The 17,793-nt window shown below is 43.9% G+C and overlaps 1 protein-coding gene across 2 annotated transcripts in view; it reads right to left on the minus strand.

Annotated features, from left to right (window-relative positions):
- The window catches only part of MYO7A (myosin VIIA), a 101,821-nt gene that overhangs the window by 38,361 nt on the left and 45,667 nt on the right, over positions 1-17,793 (minus strand). Inside the window, exons 5-16 of one of the 2 annotated variants that reach the window (XM_051779887.1) lie at positions 15,676-15,860; positions 14,070-14,191; positions 11,969-12,111; positions 11,754-11,867; positions 10,786-10,939; positions 10,045-10,121; positions 8,558-8,677; positions 7,179-7,321; positions 6,588-6,798; positions 5,967-6,102; positions 5,456-5,562; positions 2,776-2,832 (exon numbers count right to left, since the gene is read on the minus strand). In XM_051779887.1, the coding sequence (XP_051635847.1) occupies positions 2,776-2,832; positions 5,456-5,562; positions 5,967-6,102; positions 6,588-6,798; positions 7,179-7,321; positions 8,558-8,677; positions 10,045-10,121; positions 10,786-10,939; positions 11,754-11,867; positions 11,969-12,111; positions 14,070-14,191; positions 15,676-15,860 (1,569 nt within the window). The remainder of the gene's footprint in view (positions 1-2,775; positions 2,833-5,455; positions 5,563-5,966; positions 6,103-6,587; positions 6,799-7,178; positions 7,322-8,557; positions 8,678-10,044; positions 10,122-10,785; positions 10,940-11,753; positions 11,868-11,968; positions 12,112-14,069; positions 14,192-15,675; positions 15,861-17,793) is intronic. The other variant, XM_051779888.1, reaches the window with a different exon arrangement.

The following is a 17,793-nucleotide window of genomic DNA, read 5'->3' on the forward strand; positions in this document are numbered from 1 at the left end:
AAAAAGCAGAAGAAAAAAAGAAGAAAAAGAAGAGAATTAGATGATTTACAGAGAAGCATCATCAAGAAGAGAGTTCAGAAAGATCTACAGACCAGCATGACATTTGGACATGCTTCAGTGCCACTTCTTTCTGCCACCTCAAGCTAGGCTGAACTCTGGAGGTGCAAACATGTACATGGCTGTTTGCAGTAACATCGAGGCAAAAGTCAAGGCAGAATACATCACCAGGACACAATAGGATGTTTCTCCAGCATGGGCGTCTTAGATCCTCAGTGGTATAGCAGGAGCATCAGGACATTACCCAGCATTTCTGTGAAGCTGTAAAATCTCCAGGGATCTATTCAGACTCCTTTCTTTGGTGTCTTGGACATATTTAGGTAGTTATCTGTCCAGCGCTGAGAAAACAGTTCATCCTATCTGCACTTTATAGGTTCAGCGAATTAAAGTGGACACCAAGTTATGTTAGGTAGGATGGCCTTAATACAGACCCAGAGTGCCAGCCAGGGTAATCACCAGTTCTTTTCCTTTGTAATATTCAAACCAAGTAAACAGAAGAATGGCAGGTACAAGGAAAAATGTCACTGAGCCAGAAATGGTAGAAGTTATTCCTTGATGCCCCTCTGCACATTCTCCTCCTTGAAGGAGAAGGCTGCATGGTGCACCAGAAACACTGTGCTCAGCAGAGGGTCTGCCAGGGAGACGGCAACCTGCTTCAGTGGAAATGCAGAAAGTTGAAATACTTGAGGTGAGTTAGGGAAAGAGCAAAGCATGTACCACCAGCAATACTTTGGGGAAAGGTTCTGGACAAAGGATCATCCTCCCATCTCTTTAGGATTATAAGGTCACTAAATTGGGCTATGTCAATGGGACATGCTGTTTCTCAGCCTGTTTTTCTGAAGTCTGAGAAAAATAATGCTTTTCGTTTGTTATGTTTTCATATGCAATGTCACTGGTTTGGCCTCCAGGTGACAACTGTAAGCTGAGGCCACCTCACAGCAGATTATGCAGTGACATTATAGTGAAGAGACAGATTCTCTCCTAAAGGCTGCGCAGTTTGGAAAGTGCCTTCAGGTGCAAAGTTGATGTGGGCCAAGTATCACTATTTTGAACTACACCCCCATTTTTATAAAGCTTACTGATGTGCACACACATATATATATGTGAAAAATATTTTTGTCTTGACTGTTCCACCCTTACCTCAGTGCCTATCACATATGAACATATTCACTAGAAAACTTAGAAAACATGAGGTTTTGTTATAAGAACAACTATGACAAAAACAAAACTCATAGAAATCATCAGTATAATGTCTCCCATTTCTCTGTATCTCCTGTTGATGTTTTCAGAGGAAAAAATGGCCTAAATATTTCTGACAGATTTTTCACAATTCGCTCCTGGATTTAATCTCATACAATCACAGAATCATAGAATGGTTTGGGTTGGAAGGGACTTAAGGATCATGTAGCTCCAAACCTCTGCCATGAGCAGGGACCCTTTCCACTAGACCAGGTTGCTCAGAGCCCCATTTACCTTGGCCTTGAACACTTCCAGGGATGAGGTAGCCACAGCTTCTCTGGGAAACCTGTGCCAGTGATTTACCACCCTCACAGTAAAGAATTTCTTTCTAATATCTAGTCTAAAGCTACCCTCTTTCAGCTCAAAGTCACTCCCCATTGTCCTATCACTCCACGCTCTTATCCAAAGTCCATCTCCAACTCTCTTGTATCCTGACTCAGGAAGGACTTTTTTTTGTGTGTGGGGCATTGCTACAACTCTAGAGTAAGGTCAAATGATATGTTCCAATCCAAACAGTTTTAATTATGATACAGAGGGGAAGGAGTCCACCTCTGGAAAGGATGGCTTTGTGTCATTTTGGGTCATATCCTCCTCACTGGAATTCCAAGTCCAAACATCTGAGACACTGCAGAGGTAAGAAGGGATGAAATTCAGCCCCATGCAAGGATCTGAATTTTGAAAGTCAGGTCTATCTCCAACATAATCCTCTGGTTATCAAGGGGTTGCTGTGGAAATGTGAGCAGGGTCACAAAGCTTATATCACAAAAGTTTTAGCACACAACATGCTACTTATGGCCAAATACCTAGCAAGCAAGGTTTGGGAAGCTATCAGAACCAGTCAGCAGAGGAGATGCAACAGGAAAGACCTAACAAAGGTGCCAAAAGCCTGTTTTGATGATCATGGCAAAATTCCGTATTATCTGTGTCTTTGAAGACTTGGATGCGAGATCTCACCTGAACAAGAACTAACCCTCCTCAAGAATGACTGCATTTCCAAGCAACCAGAAATGCAATCCAGGAGTCTCTCTTCACACATGAACTGCCATCTTCTTGCCTCCAAAAGTGCAAAACAAGGACTGTTTTGCAGTTGCATGGAAGAATAATGTCCCACTGAAGCCAATGGTGGCACCATGCTAAACAACAGACAAATCCCACAGATGATCCATCTGAAGTTAATTAAAATTATTCAAATATCAGAAAAAAAAAATCCTCAAAAGTTTGTCTCAGCCTGGTTCTGATTTTATCCAAACCAAATTCCCATCATTAAAAAGCTCTTCTGAGTTAAATCCTAGAAATAAATGACACATCATACACCCGTATCTATTCAACAAGGTGTAAAAATGCTCTCCAACACATTGGTCACTTGAAATGGATCCTCTATAGATAGTGCAGGAAGAGGAATAAACCAACAGCAGCAAAGCACAATCCTTGCCAAAGAGAGGTGAATATACAACAGAAGAACTCATGTATTCGGTTTACCTTTGGTGTGGGTGTGGGCGACTGGCCAAATGTGCTGGATGCATAGCCACAGAGAAACTACATGAAGCACAGGTAAAAAAAACAAAACACAAAACAGAGACAGAGAAGAGCAAATAGTGAAAAGAAGGAATAACTGAAATGGGAGCCTCACATTTTTAGTCTTGGAGGTCCATCTGTAATATATCTTATGATCATAATGCATTAATTCTTAGATTTTTGTCTAACCCCCTCCTAGCTTTTCCTCTTCGTCTCCATGTTTGCATTCCTGAAGCTGAGGGAACTGCCACTGTCCAGCTCTTGCTTCTTGGAAACAATTCTTGTGACTTTTAACCTCACTCGTTATCCATCCAAATTCAGCCATGCCCACTCTTCTCCCTCACACATCTCTGCTGTCAATACACAATGGTTGAGAAGGTACTGGGACAAAACAATTTTCCACAAAAATTTTAAAGAAATCCCTCCCTTCCTCCCTAATTTTAATCCAACAAATCAGGTATTTTCAATAGAATTTAAATTTTTGCCAAGGGGAAAGCTCCAGATTTCCTTTTTTTTCCCCCCCTTTATGGGGTTCCATCCTCCACTGCTTATTCTACCTGCTCCTTGAACAAGCAGTGCTGGCACACCATACCAACTAGTTTCTCAGAGGAATGGTATTTAGGGAATTAGTGCTCTCCAGGTTCACACTAACATGTGCATGACATGGGGAGTTGGTACACAATATTTTCTCCTCTTCCAGTTCCATGACAGTGAGGTTAAAAATCTCTCATTCAGAAAAGGAAAACAGAGACCATTAAAGTATCAAAGCACAGAGACCACCACTTGGGACACATTCTGAAGATATCTAATGGAATTATATATAAAAAAAAAAGTGCTCTGATGCTTTAAAAGGTCTCAGTTCTCAGGTCCTAGACAACATCCAGGTGAACATCTCAACTTGGCTATCATATACTTCCAGTATCTTTTAAAGATGCTTGGGTAGGTGTTGCTGTGAAGAAGTCTGCATGACTGTGTAAACCCTCTCACTGATTCCCCACAGTGCATCTCTGCTCTGCCTAAAAAAGCAAGAAATCATTTCCAAGGTGAACTGCAAAGCTCACACCAAAAATTAAAAGCAGAGAGGAATAAGCAATAAAAAGCAAAGTAAGCAGCAGCACTGATGTTAAGGGAGTTAGTGTCTACTTCCACAGGCGTATCCACATTTGAGGATAGCTCTGAACCCACCAGGAGTGTCATGCCAATTGGTAGTTTAATCGGGGCTGATAAATGTTATCTTATTCCTAATGAAGTTAAAAAGATAAAGATCATTCATTTCAATAGGAACAAAACTGAATGGCTAAAGGTTGCAAATAGGGCTTGCAAAAGACCATGTAGCATATTTAAAGAAATGTGTTGGGAATGTAAACATTTCTTTCCCTTAACAGGTAAAGGAATTCAGCACTTAAAATTGTTTGGCACTCCTGAAAGTCCCTAAGTCCCTTGGTCCATCAGTGGCATTGGCTGGCATTTGGAAATGGGACTCTGACTTCTAAAAAATGTTGTTGCTTTGAAAAATGTCATGCCCACACCCTCTGCAGTCCCATAGCTTTAACTAGGGAAAGACTGGGGGATTTGGCCATAGTGACTGATCTGTGTAGACATTCAGATTCTGCAAGGCTGATATTTTAAACAGTTTATACTTTAATTTTGGGAGTAGGGATGATGATGTTTCTGTGGGGAGATGTAGACGTTCAACTTACTCAAGAAAACATCATATATTTATGTTATTAATGGTGAAATAGCCACTAATCTCAACATTTAAGCTGGTACCCCAGTAATAAATGCTCAAATGGGGTGGGAAGGGTTAAAACAATAACTGTACCTTTCTCTAAAGCTTCAGCCCACACAGTCTTTTCTCATACTGAGTATGGAGTAAGAACCAACCCTCCTGGAGATCTGGGATGGGGAAAGGGGTGCTTTAAAGTTCGCCTTTCATAAACGGTGTTCCATCTCTCTGCTGTTGTAACAGTAAAACACAACTTTTGACTGGTCTCTCCCAGTCCTATTGCGGTGCTTAATGGCCAGCAAGATTATCCCTTTGTTCTGCTCTGCTTTACAAGTATTTGGTTTTTACTTAGAATCACAGAATTATTTGGGTTGGAAGGGATCTGAAAGACCATCTAGTTCCAAGGCCCCATTCCACTAGACCAGGTTACTAAGAACCCCATCCAACCTGGCCTTGAACTCTTCCAAGGGTGGAGCAACCACAGCTTCTCTGGGCAACCTGTGCCAGTATATAATCACCATCACAGGAAAGAATGTCTTCCTAACACCTAATCTAAACCTGACCTCTTTCAGTTTACTTCTCACTCTATTATACACAGATCTGGATGACTCAGCTCGAAGGGACAGCTCTTTTTCTCTAAGATTTCTACAATCACAAACCTAATTGTTCCAATCCCTACACAATTAGGAGAGGAGCGACCACAGCAAAATAGTAATATCTGATGAACTGAATGCAGTGAACTGGGGGTGTGAGCATGGAGGTACCCATGGCACTGCATTAACACTTTCTGATGGTTGGCTCACACTAACAGGTTTGAAAGACCTCAGGCAGTATCAGAGCTATATGACTCTGCAAATGTTCCACCCCTTCCAGGAACACCCCTCCTTGTGAATAAAGACCTTCTCCTGCCTGCATTACCATTGCCACATCTGCTTGGAAGATCTGCTTGATGAATTTGTTTTTTGAGGAATGCACCAGCTGAATGATGTCTCCATGCAGCGTGTCCCTGTTTTTCTCCAAGAAACCTAGGGAAATAATGGGACAACACATAGATGACACAGTGCAACATGGGCAGTATGTGAGCTGCAAGCAGCTTCTGCATTGTTGGACTACTGATGTTCTTGGTGAAGTAATGGGAGCAATGTGTGGGCAGAGAGAGAGAGGGACCATGACAAGGAAGACAGAGGCGCATCTTGAGACTGGATCAAAGATGCATGTGGTGCAAAGCACTGCCATTCTGTCACAGGCACACATGAATGAAACAGGACCAAACCCTGCAGCTCATGGACACAGCTGGAGGGTCAAGTCATTGCAGCCAGAAAAGGAATACACTGACTATGGACTACAACCCCTGCTCCAACACAGCAGCAGTTCATCTGCCCCTGAGCATCCCCTTGTACCCTGCAGTGCACCAGGAACTGCCCCGTACCTTTTGTTTCGTAGTAAACAATTCCAGCAAAGTGGTTAATGCCAAACTGGGTTTCATAGTTATTCTTCGGAGGAATATAGTTGGTGTTAAGCTTGTGCTGGGAGTTCAGCTTGTGTAACATGGTGGCATCTGTACCCTGTGCATGCAGGAAAAGATGTGACATTTAACTAAGGTTATTCCCATTAAAATAATTTTCCAGTCAATAGCCCTTTTCTTTTTTGTCTCGGGTTACAATGTGTATTTATTTTGAGAAAAGATGTATTGGAGAGGGTATCTCAGGTGCAGAAATTACAGAAATTGATTAAATACCACTCGTATGTTGTGCTATTTTCAAGATAATGCTCCAAAAGGAGTATATTTAACATTATTTTCTCTTAAACATTGTTAATAGACATTCTTGAGCCTCTTGCAGGCACATTTTTCCGTCAGAAACACTTCTTTTAGCATGGTTGTGATACTCATGGAAGAAAATGTAAGAGTGCAATAAAAACTATAAATAGGCAACCCACTGGTGAATGTGTGTTTGGGGATGAGCAGATCTCTTGTAGGGTGCCAGCATGCATGTACAAAGGGGATAAAAACCAGAGAGTCACTGGCAGCAAGGCTGAGACCAAAACACACCTTGGGGAACTTGCTCTCCTCATCAATGAGGGAGATGATGTTCATGGGCTTGATGGCAATCATGTCCAAGGCATCCTGGTTATCAGTGAACTCGATGTGTTGCCAGTTGATGTTCTCAAGGTTGTACTCCTCCTGCTCCAGTTTGAAGACATGGCGCACAAAGAACTGCTGCAGGTTTTCATTTGCAAAGTTAATGCACAGTTGCTCAAAACTGTGAAGGAAAGGTCAAGAAAAGGACACTTTAGATCCACCATGATTTATTTTTCTGTATCTCTCTTCATGCTTGAAGCAACCCTCAGACCTTGTTGACCACTCAGTAAGTGCTTTTGGTTTAGAATTCTCTTATTGGTTCAGACAATCAGTTTTTCTCCCCAAAACCATTGTTATACCCATTATAGGTGTGTAGTCTAAACCAGTTTAGGAAATACATTATCTGCTGCAAGTGATTAGCTGTAATAATTTCTCATATAGGAAAAGGCTTGGTCCAGCCTGGTCCAGTTCACTTCAGGAGAGGTGAAAGGACTGCAAGACCTTGAGCTTGGGGTGGCGAACGAGGGTTAAGACCTGGTTCTCCTTTTGCAGGTTTCATACCTGTTCACAGTGAAGTTCTCAAAACCAAAGATGTCAAGAAGGCCAATGGATCTCCTGATACTTTTGAGTTCCTGGGAAGGAGGTCTGTAAATTGCAGCGTTGATCTTCTCCACAATCCATACAAAAAGTCGCCCATAAATTCCCTGCAACATCCCAAGGATGGAGTTCACTGAGACAGTTCAGCAGTTTGCCCTGCTAATCTGTGGCACCACTTCACCCATGACGGCACAGGTTTGCCTAAAGCATGGCCAACAACTGGACAGTCCCTGGGGACATGCTCACCAACATTTGTGCCAGACTGTTGGCATGGTTTAAAGCTTCAAAAACCATTGTGTAGACCAAGGAAAACAGACTTGAAAACCTAGATAAAAGACAGCTGTCTTACAGTTGTAAGCAAAAGCACAAATTTGGATAGTTGAAAATTTTGGATCTATAGTGTCTCTGTGAAGCCAGATGGTATTTTCCTTGGTTTCTACACTTATCTCTCTACAGATCAGCAGAGCCATGTGACACTGCCAGCCAAGCCAAGGACGTCTTGCCTGGACAAGGTGCTCACTGAAACACTGAGCACTGGCTGAACAGTCTGATGATTTAACTAAACAGCTATTGCTGCTTCAGTAATTCCAGAACTCCGTGTTTAAACTTGTACTAATTTCTACTGTATAAGCTATAGCAGCACTACCATGAGGGGAACCTGATTCAAAGGCCCGTCACCACTAGAGAAGTCAATGCCAGGATTTGCAGACTAGTTAGCTATCAAACCAGCTAGCTTGATCTACCAATTCCCCACAGATAGAGTGGGTACCCAAGCTGGTCAAAGCATGCCACCAGTGCTTGTCTTGCAGTTTTACATGAGGCTGTAAGCAGCACAGCAATGATGCACACCCACCCCATCAAAGTTCATCACCCCAAAGCCTCAGGTGATGTTCTAAGTGCTCTGATGGCTGCTGAACTGCTCTATCCCTGTTCCTGTGACATTCAGCTTTTTTTGCTGCTGCTGACAAGCCCAAATCCTGAAATTCAGGTGTGGGAGCTGCTCTGATTTATAGAAGCTGGACCCCGGGGGTCCAGCTATGAACTTTTCCTGAAGCTGAGGTGAAGTCATTTCAGAATGCTGGCTCCTTTTGCCAGGTCACCTTTGAGTATAGACAATCTCAAGTCCAGATTGCAAATTTGTTGAAGACCAGGCTACCTAGTCTCCTACCATTTCAACTCTTTGTGCATCCCAATTAGAACATGGTTTCAAGGTCATCTGCTGATCTGAGCTCACACCAGCACCAAGTGAGACACTTTTCCTATGCAGTGGGTGTTCCAGTCTCAAAAGTGGCAGATTTCTTCAACTTATCAACAGAGGCATAAGGGAATTCCCTAAGACTTACCTTTACAAAAGCGTCCCTCACATCCAGTGCTTGTTCCATGCTGAGAGGGGTGGAGACGGTCTCACCCCTGGTGATTATAGTCCGGCTGGTAAGGCAGTTCATCACATCCTGAGGTTCAACCTGACAGTGAAAACATCAGACAGAGCTGCTGACTTTATGACACAAGGCATCCTTACAATGGCCTGGACTACTGTCCTGATTATGCATGGCCAGAGAGGAACAGTGCAGTCCCCCACAGCTGGAGGTATGACTGCTCTTAGCTGTACAGGGGAAGTATCTCAAAGGATGACACGGACATTTTCAGAGAGAATAATTAACATTTTTATACTGTATTTTAATATGGAAAGTGTTCTCATGATTTTCTATGAGATATTAATGAGGTGTGGGAAGAGAAGATGAGAAAGCAAGGCCTGGAAAGCTGTATGCTATCAGTATGGATGCAGCTTTGCATCCCCTTGACGCCTTCTCATACTGCTCAGATGAAGTCAGGGAAATGTCCACTCTGGAAGGTACATGAAAACAGCCTGCAGAGAGCTGTGGATCATACTCTGAGACCAGCAGTGCATATGGAGATGAGATGATGTCCCTGAGGCAGCCCTGTTACCTCTTGGGGAGGTTGCTGAAGAAGGCTCCAACCACTGCATGGGTGGTTTGACTGAGGGTCATCTCACCTCACTTCAGATACACAGAGCATAAATGATATCTCTGTCTCAGCTACTGTTATGAGCTTTCTTTACATCAGTGAGGGAAACACTATTTTATGGACTGAGGTATTTTGGATGTCCTTTTAAGAATGATGTGCCACCAGAGGGTCTTTTTCTTTCCATTGTCATGAAGGGGAGATCAGATCATAGAATAATGGAATCATAGGATAGTTTGGGTTGTAAGGACCTTTAAAGATCATCTAGTTCCAAACACCCTGCCATGAGCAGGAACACATTCTGCTAGACCAGGTTGATCAAAGCCCCACCCAGTGTGACCCAGAACATTTCCAGGGACTGGGCACCCACAAATTCTCTGGGCAATCTCTTCCAGTGCCTCATCACCCTCACAGTCAAGAATTTCTTCTTAATATCTAATTTAAACCTGCCCTTCTTCAGCTTAAAGCCATTCTCCCTTGTCCTGTCACTCCTTGCCCTTGTCAAAAGTCCCTCTCCAGCTCTCATGTAGCCCCTTTAGGTACTGGAAGGGGATCTAAGGTCTCCCTGGAACCTTCTCTCATCCAGACTGAATAGCTCCAATTTCTCATCCTGTCTCCACAGAAGAGGTGCTCCAGCCCTCTGAGCCTCTTTGTGGCCTCCTCTGGATGCTCAGCTCAGATGGAGACATCCATCTTCACTGCTGCCAGTGCAAGGCACAGTATGGCTTACCCAGGCCTCTTCAGCCTCGTGGTGCAAGGAGAGGCTGGCTCAGACGAAGCTTTGCCACAATACTAGAAACATGGGATCAAGTCAGAAAGGGGATAGCAGCACTGCAGAGCCACTGACCTCCAGCAAGGATGCCGCAGTGATTAGCGATGCTGACTGAACAACCTCGCAGGCATCCAGGTTGTCATAGGTCCGAGCTGGTGAAAGAAAGGCACAGGGAAAGCCATCAGCAAGGGACATGTCTCTGCAGAAGGCGGATGGGGTGAGGGAAAGGGTCTTTCTCCACTGCCTCTGTGGGATGTCCAGGCAAAATCTGGCCTTCAGAAGGGAGAGGAAAGTTCACACAGCTGCTGTAGTCCTGCTGCTGGCAGGACCTGTACTCTGCTCTGCCAGACACCCTAAATGACTGATTGGGTAGAAATGTTTCTAGCATCTTAATGCTTTAGGTTTCTGTCTTTCAAAGAGGTTTTTTAAATCACTGTGTCATTTCTGACAGCAGAGCTGTTTGGTACCTTTACAAAGGCATATCCAATCACACAGGAACATGTCAAACACTTCATTAGTCTCTCCTTGTAAAACCTGAGTCTAGTGAATGACCTGTGGCCATATTCAATCTCAATACATTCAAAAAAGGTGGATGTCACTGAGCATACTGCAGCCTGGCAGCCCTGCTGTGGGCAGGTGGAACTATTCCTCCTTTCTTTTCCTTACACACCACAATAAGCACCTGAGTCACTGGCATGGCACCATGGTAGGTGTTCTGGATACAGCCCTCCATCTCTAAGCTTGGCTCCCTCTCAGCATGCAGAATATAACCAGCAGCGGTGCGCTGGATCATGTCCCTGTATTTTGTCCTTTTACCTTCATACTGCAGGTTGCCCATGTGCAGGATTGCAGCCAGCAGCTTGGAGATCTCCCAGTTCTCTGTGTCCGTGAACATGAGGACTTTCATAGCGGAGCGAATGTTGGCGTACTCCTTGCTATCATCTCTGCCATCACATGTTGTGCAGTTACCCTGGGGAGGCAAAGAGGGCACGCAGTGCATGAGCCAAAGCAAGAGAACATCAGGGCGTAAGTCTAAGCTATTCAGGTCTCCCCCATAAAACAGCAGATATTTTGTTTAAGGCGTGATGTTGAACTTGTGCATCTGACTCAGCCCTTTGGTCTTCTCTATGATTCAGTGCTCAGTTTCATGACCTACACTTACCCTGTTGTCCCCAGTTACCCTCAGCAATCAGCAGAGGAGAAAAAGCTCGCTTAGATGGGGATAAAGAGCTGGAGGCTCCCACCAATCCAACTAGAAAGCTGTGTTCCAGCCTTGCTGCTGATGTGCCTTAATTACACCTGCTTCTATCAGCTTCTCTGGACATCAACACTGGTATATAGGGAATGGGGCTGGAGATCACTGGCTCAGTTGGACACTTGGAGCACATACAGCTCAGCCCCATATGCTGCCGAGAATGTGCCATCCAGCCAGGCACTCCTCCCTGTCCATCACTGCTGTAAGAGCATCAGGTCATATCTAACACCCTGGTTATTTCCAAACAAGTGGCCTGGGCACCATACACCAAAACCATCCAAGCTTGTGTCCTGCTCCACAGGAAATGCAGAAATAGCCGGGTCTAGACACAGAGGTTAAGGGTTTGCACTAAGACTGCGAGGATTGTGGCGGCAGGACAAAGAAGTCCCTCAAACCCTGTGGCTAAGTCTCAGGAAGGTCATAACCAGCAAAGCAGCTCTTGGTTTCAGAAGCACCTCTCTTCTTTCTCCCTTGCTAACAACCTTTCACCACATCACACCACCGAACCTCTGTTTTGCTGTGCTCTCACCATTGCAAGGTAGTTGTAGTCTGTGGCTTTCCCAAGACCCAGCTTCTTCTTCTGCTCCAATGACATTCCCCTCAGCATGCAGTAGAACACGTGGTAATTCCTCTCGTCCTGGGCCTGCAGCGGAAGAGCAAGAGTCAGCTTGATGAGGAGAACAGCACCACAAAGGTTGGCTGACAGACTGACAGCTCCTGCACCTCGGAGGTGTATCACCTCACCTGTCTGCAGACCCGTGACTTCTCCAGCAGGTACTGCTCAATCTTTGCCCCCTCAATGGCTCCTCTCTTGTTGAAGTGGATGTCGATGTACTTCCCAAATCGGCTGGAATTGTCATTACGGATGGTCTTTGCATTCCCAAAAGCTGCAAGGAAGAATTGTGGTGCGTTAGAGAGGATCTGATGCAGGAAGGATCATGGATGTGGTCTAATGGGAAAAAAAAAGATCGAAAGAGTGAGTCTGAGAAGGTAAAAAACAGTCCCAAAGCTTTCCCTTAAGTTTAGCTGGATCAATTTCATCTTGGTGTGGGGAAACAAGAAATATCTCAGATGACTGTCCTCAGAAATACAGAGAGAGGCACAGAGAAGGCTTCAGAATGGGCTGACTTTATCCAGGAAGAAGGGCTAGGCAGGAGGATTTTGGCAGCAGATGATGAAATACAAGAGAGTTGAGCAAAACTGGCTTCAGCGTGCAAGGTGATGCTGTGCAGGAAATGACAGAGCTGCTGGTGAGTGATTTGGTGACTGAGAGGGAAAGAAAATAGCTCATCCAAAAGGGAAACACAGAGGACTAAGCTGACCTCCAGCTGGGGACCTCTCCCTGTAAACAGACTGTACACTGAAAGGGTCCATCCTCTGTTGGATTTGGATGAGTGCCCTGGCCAGCACACCCTGGAGTTTATGCTCCAGGATTTCTGGCAGGTGATGGAGGTGCATTTGAAATACAGAGCTTCTCTTCCCTGATTCCTAGCAGTGACTAAGTGTATATTTGAAAATGTCCTGTGTGCATGTCATGCACCACAACGCTTTCCCACACTAGTGGTCAGGCAGCCCTTGAGAGTGTTGTTGCATCTTGATTCCATGACCGAAGGAAGCTCCAACAGATTATATAGGAGGGAAACTCAATCTGCCTGTCTGCTGTGCTAACATTATGCATGGAAAGCTGCTTGAATATTCACATTTCTGTTAATTCCTAGAGGGTTATTTACCAAGCAGTGGAGGTAAAAATCATAGAAAGGTTTGGGGTTGGAAGGGACCTTCAAGATCATCTAGTTCTGATCCCTGTGCCACGGGCAGGGATGCCTTCCACTACACAAGGTTGATCAAACTCCTATCCTTAAAGAACAACGCCAATATAATTCTTTAAGGAAAATGATTTTTCTGTATAAACGTAAAAGGTCCATCTGGCATCATGCTGGGGCAAGAGGGTCAGATCACCTATTTAATTTACAGACATCCAATTAAAATAGTGAGGTTGATCACAGTAACAGCTTGCCAATGATCCTATTAAGGCCACAAGCTGATTCTCATTATCTGGTTCTGTCTTGAACTGCCTCTATTTCTTTTTCTGCCTTATGCTGCCATTCACTGATCTTGGACAAAAAAGGTGGGGTTTGCTACTGTGTATGGCTGGCACAAGGTGTTGTGCAGCTCTGGTCCTATAAAACTGATGTTTTATGGAACCATCAAAGAATAGGAATAGGATTTTTGCAACTATGGCCAAATAAAGGAAGTAATTAGTTAGTTGAATGCAGCAGTGACACAATATTGGTGCTCTGCATGCAGTAATTCTAGCAATGGAAGAGGTGATAAGATTTTTCAAAAAAGCTTTGATTGAACATCAGATACTCAGAAAAGTATTGATCAGCATTTTTGAAATTTAGACTACACAGAGAATTGGGTAAAATTCAGGTTTTTGTTTTGAATTCTTTTAAGGAAAAAGTACTGTTTTAAGTGGGAAAAACACTCTTTAATTCAATTTTAAGTAATAAAACAATTGAAAAAACCAATTCTGGTCAGCTGAAATGCTTTGCTTTCAACAACAGTTGTCAAAAATATTAATGGAAAATTTGACAGCCCAAATCAGAGAATATTAATCTTGTGAAAAATAAATTCAGATGGAAAGAAACTGAATATATTGTTTATCAAAAGCATACAGTATTGATTTTGACTTTTAAAATTTTTAGTTTTATTACTTTTTGAACTCCAAGTATGACATAAGTGACTTACATTTAGTCACATTTTGTGTTTCCTGAATCTGTTTTGTTTTGTTTTCTTTTCTTTTTTTCCAGCAAAAGAATGCCTCTATTATCTGAGGCCTCACCTTCCAATATGGGATTTGCCTCCAGGACCTGCTGCTCAATCCAGGAGTGTTGACCACTGATTGCCGCCAGGAACTGCAGAATCAGTTTTGTGCTTTCTGTCTTCCCTGCTCCGGATTCACCACTGCAAAGACAACAGGAGTGGAGGTCAGTGAAAGCCATGCTGCATCCCTGCCAATGTCCCCCTCTCTGTCTCCAAAGGGACTGCTGTCTCTGTGTCTCTTCTGTTAGCAGAGGCAGGATGAGACCACTAAGGATGTGTTTCCAGCACCCCAAGGACTGGTTGTATGACAAAGGTTACGACATGGTACTGGACAGCTTCCAGCCAAGATCCATATTTGCTTTGTGTTCCATTTGGCCCAAGCTCTTGCTTGGGTTTGGGTCTCCCCAGTAATGACATCATTCAATCAGCACTAAGAAGGTCATAAAGCAACTTTCAGGCAGTGCTTTTCCAGGTATGATCACCAGACCATGACCCTGTCTGTGATCCATGGTCTAGCTGTTCCCATGAGACATCGTCAAAATAAGATGTCAAAATAAGGCAGACTGTGAAATAAAGCCTTTTAAAAGCAGGAGCTTCCACAGGTCCCTGAGGCTTGTTCCAACAAGGAGAAGGTAGGAGAGAAGAAGCTTATGGGACAGGAAGCAAGAGTTATTCCTCAAAGCTTTCTCTTCGCTGAAAGATAACTTCAGTTATCTTGTGATAATACATGAAGGAGGAACTGGTCAGAAATCTTTTGGTGTGAGTCTCTGACCTGTATGATATATGGAACAGCCAAAATAAGTGACTGAAATAGACCTTCCTGATGTTGTGTATCCAGCCCTGGCCCCATGGGTGAATTGCCTCACTTCTCAGGCCACTGGCACATTGCATTGACTCTCCTCTGGGTCCCACATGATGCTTTTTTAAACCTGCAAAATAATCCTTATGTAATGGCCTTTTCAGACTTATGTACGTGAAATACTGCGCATGGGATGTTCCAGAGTTATGTTTTTTTATGCAATGAAACTTAGGGTAGGCATGCCTTAGAGAGATGGGGTGCCAAAAAGCACAAAGACTGCCTGTGGGTTCAGAATTTGATAGTATATTGTTGAAGGGCTGAGAACATCAAATCCAGCTTATACCATCATTTGGGGCAGATACTGGAGAGAACTGTACCTGTAACTGTGACTACACATTTGTTGGTGCCCAAGGTTGATTAGTCCAGAGTGGAGCCAAGCATGGAGACACAAGCTCAGCAGCAGCGTGAATGACCACAGGTGCAGTGATCAACCTTGTCCCCAGCCCTTCCTTGTGCAAAAAGTATAAATCTCTGCATCTTTGAAGTCTGCAGGAGTATTGAATTTAAATTTAAAAGGGGAGGTTAAAGACGAATATGAGATCTATTGGATTGTAACAGTAAATATCAAAGGATTGATAAAGCACCTTTACTAGGAACAGAATGACTGCAAACAGAATGACTGCTGACCAGCTCAGCACTGGGAATACGTGGACAGAAGATCTAATTCAGTTTCTGATTCTATCTGATAAGCTGTTCCAAATCACCCATGCTGCATCTGCTCAGCATCTGTTTTCAGGATATGGCCCATTTGGAAACACCAACTCACCTTATGATACAACACTGGTCCTTGTTGTTGCGCTGCATGTTGAAATAGCAGTTGTCAGCAATTGCGAAGATGTGTGGTGGCATCTCACCGATCTTTTTGTTGGTGTACAGGCGTATCTGCTCAGGTGAGTAGATGGGTAGAAGCTGGTAGGGGTTTACTGCCACCAGTATAGAACCCGTGTATGTCTGGAGGAGAAGCACATGAAGGTTTATGGGGACAGTGAGGTGTAGCTGAGAGACTTTGGCAGCTTGGATGGAGCGTGGATGGTGGCCAGAAAAATAAAGGCTTTTTAAAAGCTGGATGAAAGATGATGTTCAAGTCAGAGTTGCTTGCGGGGTGGAGCCTGGAGCAAAACTGGAGCAAAAGTCCCAAACTATCTGAATCAGTTCATACTCAGCCCTGCTCATGCACAGCACGGACTCAAACCTTAATTCATGGTTTGGATGCTACTCAGCTAAGATTCAGAGTTTCAAGTCAAGCTCATATTTACAGAAATATTGCTAGAGCCAGCACATATCCATGCACATCTACTGCAGTGCACAAATAATGAGAAACTAGAGATGAAAGAAACCTGAGGACCATTCCCATATCTCAAAGCAGGACCAGCTGGATCCAAACCATTCTGACAGACGTCTGTCTAACCTTCTTTTATCAATCCACAACAGCTACTAGACTTCCCTCTGCAATACATTCTTCTCTACTATCGCTGCCTAATCAAACCTCTCCATGCTTCAGGTTAAACCCTGTTCTGTGCGCATAGATAGAGCTCACAAATTCCTAACATATCCCTTCTCAGCTATTTCTGAAATTTTGGAAATGGCCTTTGGTTCATCCCATGCTCTCTGCGGCACTCAAATGAGCAAAGCTGTCCCGAGCCTTGGGCAGCAAAACCCTTTGTAGTACCTTAATCTTTAATTTTTGCCCTTCCAGAAGCCATTTCTTTCAAGCCTCTCACCAAAGGGCTTGTGACTTCTGTTATCTTGCTCAGAAGATTAGGAGGTTTGGCCACATCCCGAGCTCAAGGCAGAGAATAAGGATCTCCTTCCCCTATTTCATCTATCTAAAAAGTTAATGTCTAGAGTAGGTGAGTCAACAGGCCTCCACCTTGGCCTAACCAAGGGCCATGAGATGAAGGCTACTTTCACTCAGTGACTTCAGAGGAGCCAAGTCATCTTCTCTAGGTTAATTTTTGGCAACTAAAGCTACAAGACTAATCCCACCTTCCTTTCCTGGTGGAAACAGCTGTGAAAGTGCTCTCAGTGCTGCATATATTTTTTCAGGAAAAAAAATAAGTAATTTCAACACTAAAATAATCCTTATGGGTTTTTATCTGCGTGGCCTAAAGCCAGTTAGACTCTGGCACAAGGCAGCAAAGTGGCACAGGTAAGGATGTGTGTGAAAGAGGAAGAATTATTTGTTTGCCACCATCTATGCAATCAGCTTGCCACCAGCTCAGGTTTCCTGAAGGCAGCCAGTAGATGGCAATTGTGTCCCATAGTAGGGATGCTGAAAAGCATTAGGGACTCCTCACCTTCTAGTCTCACGGCCAAAACAAGAGAGCAACTGCCTGTTAAGTCCCGGGTGAGGTTTGACTGTACAGTGGTGACTGAGAAAGGGCATGTTACTCTTCTCTGTAGTAGGGGTTACATGCCAGTAAGGGAAAAGAGCACTCGGAGCTCAAGAACAATATTGTCACAAATCCAATGGGTAGAAACTGGCTGTGAAATCATGCAGACTGGACTTTAGAAGAAGACATCACTGAAAAAAGGGAGCAGAGAAGTCCCAGAGAAGCCTTCAAAGGGGACAGAGCAGGTAACCTTAGCGCTCAGAAAAGGTGTGAGCTCAATTTCTGAGTGGGATTATGATTCCAAGATCCCTAATGAAGATTCCTTTGAGTCCTGGCTGAGATACTTGGAAGACTGTTTTTTTCTTCATAATTAATTACGAGGTTAATTTTAGGGACATTTCTCATCTTTCTTGAGCCTCTTTTCAAAAAAGACTAACTCCTTGCAGAGGTCTCTGAAATCCCTGCATTTCAGTCACACTGGTCTGCCCTGCTCCGAATGCAGCCAGGGAGACTTTTAAAGGTGTTAACCATTAGTGACAGGAATGTTTTCT

Source organism: Manacus candei, unplaced genomic scaffold (genome assembly GCF_025592945.1).
Source record: "Manacus candei isolate 608988 ecotype Guabito, Panama unplaced genomic scaffold, ASM2559294v1 h1tg000014l, whole genome shotgun sequence".
NCBI classification, from domain to species: domain Eukaryota; kingdom Metazoa; phylum Chordata; class Aves; order Passeriformes; family Pipridae; genus Manacus; species Manacus candei.